The 7,927-nt window shown below is 31.6% G+C and overlaps 1 protein-coding gene across 1 annotated transcript; it reads right to left on the reverse strand.

Moving 5' to 3' along the window:
• Nucleotides 1-1,712: 1,712 nt before the first annotated feature.
• LOC139896314 (uncharacterized) lies at nt 1,713-4,413 on the reverse strand. The gene is made up of 3 exons (XM_071878936.1): nt 4,119-4,413; nt 2,371-2,995; nt 1,713-2,268 (listed from the first exon to the last, which is right to left on the reverse strand). The coding sequence occupies exons 1-3, from the start codon at nt 4,363-4,365 to the stop codon at nt 2,094-2,096; spliced, it is 1,047 nt and encodes a 348-aa protein (XP_071735037.1). The 5' UTR covers nt 4,366-4,413; the 3' UTR covers nt 1,713-2,093.
• Between the last annotated feature and the right edge of the window lie 3,514 nt (nt 4,414-7,927).

Genomic DNA, 7,927 nt, shown 5'->3' on the forward strand with positions numbered 1-7,927 from the left:
TCATATTATATATTATATTATTACAATAATATAGAACTACTTACTTGCACAATATCTCATACTAGTGAAAAGACCCGTGAAATCACGGATTTTTCTTAAAAGAAACAGTTGAATAATATGTTACAGATATTAAATGAATGTCAATACTAAATTCGTTGAGTTAATAGTACCTTGACAATCAGATACACAAATAGTATTAGTCGTTGAATGAAAATGCAAGTGATAAAATAGAATAAACTAAGAAAATATATTAAAGTGGAAGAAACTATAATTATGTTTAGTAAACAAACGTGAGTATGTAGAGTAAATAGAAGTAGTCACCACTTTCAAATGTAAATTAATAGATAACTGAAACATCTAAACCAGTCTAAAAAAGATAGTTGAGTCAACAACTTGCGTAGGTAGATGCTTACAAATCAACCGAGAACCGAGAGAGCTTGAAGAAATCTTTCAATTTCGTTGCGTGATTATCCCATGTTTGACGATCATAGAAACAAAACTTGACATAAAACAAATATAGCTTAAGTCTATAATTCTATGTTAAAGTTATTATTGTACGCGAAATAATGAGTATGATATAATAACGAACTTTAATATTAAGTAAATGAACACTTATTATTGCAAAATAAATTAAGAATGTAGAAACATACATGTAACAAATTTCATATGATAAGTTTTGTAGAACTTTCTTGTAAACAAGATTAGTTGTAATACGAAGTATAAAATAAGTTAACATATAAAATAAGTCAAACACAAAATAATGATAATTCTAGACAACACAAACATGCAACTTAATATAAATTAAATAAGCCAAAATATATATTTAAAAATGCAATATACTAATAGTAACCTATATATACATATAAGTCAAAATATTTTAAAGAGAAATTTAAGGATCATATACCATTCATGATCGTATTATTAATAGGATGCCTACTAAATATAATATTAATCATATTCTTTTAATATTCTTAGTAAAAGATTAGAATGTCTAAATATTGAAAATTTGAAAATAATGTATTAATATCTCATGCAATTAATTGAACGTGATTTACCAAATATAATATTAATACACCGGGTTTACTTGAACGTTTAATTAATTGAATTAATAATTAGCAAATAATGACAATTATAATTGTATTAATATTTATTAATAATGACATCATCTAGATTTTTAAAAAAATTACATGTGGCAAGCTTAAGCAAAATGAAGGCTTAAATTGTGAAATGATGACATCATCATGATAGAGATTTAATATTAGTTATAGATAGATATAGATAGATACAAAACTATCTCTATCTTTCTTCTCAAATCAGAGCTCCAAGATGATCTACAAACCTACAAATATAAATTGTACCTCCAGGAAGATCCACATCAAACCTTGAAATATAAAGAATGCTAAAAATGCTCTGATTGTTTACTACTCATAATCCAAAAAATTAGATACAAAATTGAAGATGCCAAACATCACTCAAATACGTTTACTTATAGGTGATTCAGATTTTTGCAGAAATTAGATTAGTGTGCATCATGAGACCCTCCTTGGAACAGTATCCCTAAGTGACAACAATAATTATCTTCATGCCAAACCAAGCATCATAAAAGTTTACTTATAGGTGTATATATGAATAATAATAATTTAGCAGGTGGTATGGAACTAAAAGAGACTATGGGCAACACCGAACCAATTTGACCATGTTCCCTCTTAACTAAAAGTTTTTCTGTTTAACTCATTTGAACACAACCTGCAAGCCCCATATAAATAAACGGATGCATATCTCACGAGAAGTTTACCTTGCAAAACAAAAACAGCCTATCAAAATTGGTCCATCTATCCATAAGTTGAACAATTTTAAAAACTCTCACCATATTTTGGACTAACAGATCGTATGATTTTCATGTAACTACAAAATGAACGGGGGGATATAATACTTTTTTAACACAGTTGCCATATACCCCACAATGCATACAGTGCACAAAATTTTCTATCCATGTCAAATTGTCAATCCTGATTAGTATGTACTACCAAAGTTTCTGGCTGACCACAGTAAGTGATATCCTCCTCTAAACCTAATTACTAATAGGCCGCCTTCTATGGATCTGATAACAACATGGTCTCTGGAACAGTAACAGTAACAGGTTGCCATCCTGATGGATGATGTCTGATCCACTTCTTTACCTTGATTGCCAAATCAAGAATCTGAAATATCTCACCCAAAGTAGTCTCTTTTAAGCATGATCTCTTTATAATACTTGCTGCCTCATATCTATATTATCCAAAACAAAAACAAAATTCATCAACGTCCAGATAATGCAATGGTCAACACAAATTTGTTACAAACTATAACTTGAAGGAGAAGAAATGTTACCTGCAACTAGAGGCTTCTATAGCACAGCGCCCATCATTAGTTGTTAAAAACTCTTGCAGCTCATCCCATATTTGTTGTGAGTAATCATAGATGTCACTACCTATAGGGTGTACAACCTCCCATAAACCTTGATCTTTACCAGAAAAGAACCTTAGTGAACCGATACAGTGTTTCACTACCAGCTGCTGCTCAACGGCACTGTCTAAGACCTCCTTCACGTCAATACTCTGTTTAGTATCCCCGTATCGAATGCAGTCAACTATGTTTTCAAAGTCGGGCATTATCTTTTCAACTTCAAGTGTTCTCAATGCATCTAAAATTACCCGTATTGGCCCTTCGACATTTGCTGAAGGTGAGAGAGATGATGGTTTAGGTGATTCAGCATTTGTTAATGGTGGTCCTCCAGCTAAAAGAGTAGAAAATTCCCATACGTGGTTTGCTGCGGCAACGAGACCCTCAGATGCATGAGGTTGAGCAGCTACAAGAATATTATGCTTCCTCCATCTTAAGCGATGTAGAGCGGCCGAGAAGCTAGGATCACCAGAAATGAACAGAATATTGCCTGGGGCGCGGTTATCAAAAGCCCAAAAGACCATGTCCAGCAACATTGCATTGTCTTTTGAACCTATTAATCAATAAAAAAAGACTATAAGATTACATTCAAATCAATGTAAATCGTAACATATTATCTTCGGTATGTTAACAAAAAATAAATGAAACATAAATTAAGAAAAGGGTGATTGTAGTAGACATTACACTTGCAGTTCATTGAAACAACGTAATCATATTTGAGAAAAAAGGTAAAAAGAAAAACTAAGGAGATATTCCATTTATGGGATTTTCTTTAACTCGAACTGGTTCCAACCAACTATTAAACGAGCAGCACACCATCAAATCAAAATTCCCAAAACATTTTCATAGTTGCCAAGAACACTAATAGAAACATGTTAATATACAGATTTAAAGTCAAGCAATGGTCTACTATTTACATTACTTACTGAAAGCGTACATAACTTTTTTTTCTACTTATAACCAACTCTAACAACTTATAAATAACACTCTGAATATAAAATAAAATGCAACTTTTCACTTATTACATAGATTAATAAAAATAAAAATTGATTCCGGTTTCAAGATTACAGCATTTGTATCATAAACAAAAGCTATATACACCAGATCAAATTTGTAAGACTTTATGAGCTTGATTCAGAAAACAATCACTTGTTATAATTTGCCCAGAATAGTGAGATTTGAGAAACGTCTAAAAGTTCTTATTTGCAAGTAGGATTGTCGTTTTACAACAAAACTGCAAGAATGCAAGATGATTATAATTCTTATAAAAAAAAAGCTGCTGCTAAACTCAACTACCTAACAAAAATAATTTAAATACAGAGCTGAAATGTTAATGTACAAACACAATGCCCTAAAAACAGCATTAATGAAAGAAGTGACAAATCAAAAGTGCATAACAACACTAACATTTCAATTTCCAAACCATTCATTTGATATTTTAAAATAAAAGCATTAACAAATGTCAAATTTGTAACTATCAAATAGTTAGATAGATGATAAATACTAGTACAGACTACAGAATAGTACAACTGGAATGATGCATCAACAAAATCATAACAATAATCAATCTCTAGGGCTCATAACAATAAACACATCTACTTAATAGTGTTTATACTAAAGGATGTTATCACAATTAAGTGCTGAAACTATTAAAGCAACAAAGTATAATCACGTACCTCGAGGCACATGGTTTAATTCGACTCTAGTATCACTAAGGCCTATTTGAACATTCACAGGGATCCGTTCTTTATCACAGAAATCACCGTATACCTGAAAAGATATGGGCCCAAAATAACCCAAATTTTCCAACGCAGATTTTATATTTGCTGCGATCAAATCCGGCTCACAGTCTTTTGGTACTTTGCAGTTCTCGATATCCCACCAAACTGAAATTTTCGCTCTGGTGTACCGTTCTTCGGCCATAGTTACAACAGATCGGTGTTCAAACACGATGAAAACTGAATGAATCGATAGAAATCTGAAAACCCTAGAAAACCCTAGAAAGTTATTCGGAAATATTAAGAAAAGGGTATATATATATTTTCCAGATTAGAAAATATTACATACAGCCCCCTCAGATCTTCAACCATGACAAATAATCCCTTCCATCCGCTATATTATGACTTCAGTAATCCTTTCTTCTTTAAATCTTTACATAGAAGGTCCTTAAATTCATTAACTTCCAAACATCAACCATGATCTACTTTGACACCAACCATTAATCCTTCAAATGTCACCAACAGATCAAGTTAGCTAAGCAACAATAAAGCCAAGATATAATAAACTAGTTATATAGTTTTAATAATCAGTTTATCAAAGTCGCCGGAAGTTAAGATGACGTATAATAGTGGTGATAACTCTTTTCTATTTGTGTTTATTCTATTTTATTTTTCGGAATTTTGTTTTGACCGAAGAAAGAGAAAAGAAAGAAGTGGATGATAGTTAGAGAGTGACGAACCACTACATGTAGGGTGTACACGTTGAAATATTAATGTTTGAAATGTTTATATTTGAAAATTTATATATAAAAAAAAAATCAACGTTGGTCAGCATCCGTCTCGACCTCGTTTTTTCATTGTGACATTTTAAGGTCTCTACCGTCTCGACCCATCTCGCGTCTTTTTCAACCTTGCATATAGGTGTATACACAGTGAAAGGTTTTGTTAAGAATGCTCAATTGATTTCACTTACACTCAGCGTAATATATATAGATACATAAATTACACCAGGTTCAATTTACACATCTGGTCATACTTGGTACAGTAATATAATAAATACGGAGTATGTGCATTTGATTTTCCATAATTTGAAGGTTGTTAGTTTGAGTTTGCTATGCCAATAGTGGTTTGAAACAACTTAATATGGGTTTGTATGACTAGCAAAGTTAATTCTAAGTTAAAATTAATGATCTTAGTTATTACATTATTATTATCAACCATTGTGGAGGTTGCACGTGTTAAAAGTACATTTTGGAAGAATTTCATCTCGTATAGCCAGTTGACCAGTTCGACCATTTCACCCTTTTCTTTTAGTAGCTTAAAAGTTGTCTTTGACATGTTAGAAATCAATTATCACCAATTCAAACCATTTAAGTGAACTCGTTGATATTGCTACAATGCTACCTTTACTCCTTTCTTGAATCTTTTCTTATGCTCATTAAATCTAGCCAATCAAACTAATCAGGTTCCGCATGTACTGAATTTTCTGTTTGTTCTATCCAACACTTTAACTATCCCACCTTCCCTCTTTTTTGTCACCGCTACTTTATATCCATCATTATCCCTAACTATATTATTAATATTAATGGTCTTCCCCAGTTTTAGATCTCAATCAAAATCTCACATTTCATTTTCTTGATTCTGTTTTTGTATTTGAACAAGTGGTCTTCCCAAGCCATGGTGAGCATTAAGAGGTAAGTCATTTTTGTTTTGAACCATTAAGCGTTTAATCATTATGTTTTATCAAACGTAGTTATTAAAAAAAGTCATGCCACGTTGTGATTTATATCAAGTTTTGGAAAGCATTTATTATATTTTCCACCAATGTCATTTGATTCCTTAAGCAAATGAAGTAGAAAACATCCAAATTGAGTGACATATCGTCCTAACCAGCATTCACAGTGCTTTGTCAATTGTTTAGAAATTTATGCCACTATGTCATTTATATGACAACTAGATTATTTGCTGTAAATGAAAGAAGTAGAAACAATATGAACAAGAGAAAGAAACTTGAAGTGTTTGGAATGAATTCAAATGCTTACAATCACTCCTTTAAATACTAATTCAAAGTAGAAACAACATGATTAACACACACCTACTACACTTATTAAAGCCATAAAACATGGAGACAAGATGCCCATCAAACAAGAAAAGAGAAAGTAAAGCAATAAAATCCGGAGTGGGATAGTTGGTGAGTGACCAACTTGATACAGCAGCAGATGCGCCGCATCTATAGAGGATGCGCCGCATCCTCTCCTTCTGACGTGCAGCATTCAAGTGAAACTCCGCATCTAAAACATTCGGGACATTTTGGTGTATGGATGCGCCGCATCAATGAAGAGATGCGCCGCATTTGTGTGTTTCACGCATACCGAAATCTGCAAAATCCGTGCAACACTTTAACTCACTTTTAGTGGCGCTTTTATTTTCAAATTTTGTTTGCACCAATATTTTAACACTCCCCCTTGGTGCAAACTCCCGATCAACTGTAGGATTAATGTGCAAGGTACAACATATAACTATATGGCTAAATTCATTTGAGCCTTCGGGGTCACACATATACACTTAGACGTTAAATGAAATATATATATATATATATATATATATATATATATATATATATATATATATATATATATATATATATATATATATATATATATGATGTATATATATTACTCAAGTAACGAAACAAGTTAAAATAATTTGTTATGAATTAATTAATAAATTAATTGAGTAATTAATTTATATACTCCGTATCTTTAATAATGTTTATGGTCTAGTGCTTAGTTGGATCACAAAAGGAGAATATACATTATTGTTTTTGAGATAGTGCACTAGTTAGGTTACAAAAGGCTAAAAAACATGTTGAGTGTAGTGTGTTTACAAGATACTCAATATCTTGTTTTAAATTAAAAAGATAATAAAAAAGTAGTGAGTAGTGATGGCTATAGCTGTAATCTTGGGCTTATATGTTTAATGAAGTACTAATAACCTCATGTATGCATTAGTTTTTCCTTGCACTGCTTCTTCTTACAACCCTCCGTACAATTCAAGTTTACATTATTTTTGTTGAAAATCAATTGAAGAATACATAAGGAATATTACTTAATCGTTCACTCAATTAATCAAGGGTTGATTAATTTGTTACTTGAGTTTGGACTAGCATCCATTGATGATCGTTTGAATTGTAGTGTGGACTATCCAAAGAGACGGTCATAATTTTGATCGTGAGTTTCTCTCCATCAGTTCATCCGTTTCTTCAAGAAAGGTATACCATTTATTACCTACTTTGTAGTTTATATATTTTGACAATTAAAAGTGGTGTAATTGGATCTTGTTTGGAACCGTGAATCGTGTGCATGTTTTGTAATGTAGATTATATTTAATTTTAACTATCCGCTGCGTTAATCTGAATGAAAAGTACACACGGTTTTCCATCAGTGGTATCAGAGCCACTTTTACACCATTTTAATTGTCACGTGATTTTCTCAGATCTAGTTTTGTGGTGAATTGGTAAATAGTAAAAACTTTTTTTTATATAATTTCAACATGTTTGTTTTAAATTAAACATCATGAGGCACAAATAAGATCTGAAAAAATATCACTGTTATAAATTTTGAATTTATTATGGCTTGAATAATTGTTGTTTATTTCATTCCATGGTTGTACACATGCATTGTAGCCATGAACAAGCCATATGTACTTGTTAATAATGTAGTTATTAGAATTATGATTGCACACATAGCCCATAATGCCCCGACCTA

This window comes from Rutidosis leptorrhynchoides, chromosome 3, assembly GCF_046630445.1.
Source record: "Rutidosis leptorrhynchoides isolate AG116_Rl617_1_P2 chromosome 3, CSIRO_AGI_Rlap_v1, whole genome shotgun sequence".
Taxonomy (NCBI): domain Eukaryota; kingdom Viridiplantae; phylum Streptophyta; class Magnoliopsida; order Asterales; family Asteraceae; genus Rutidosis; species Rutidosis leptorrhynchoides.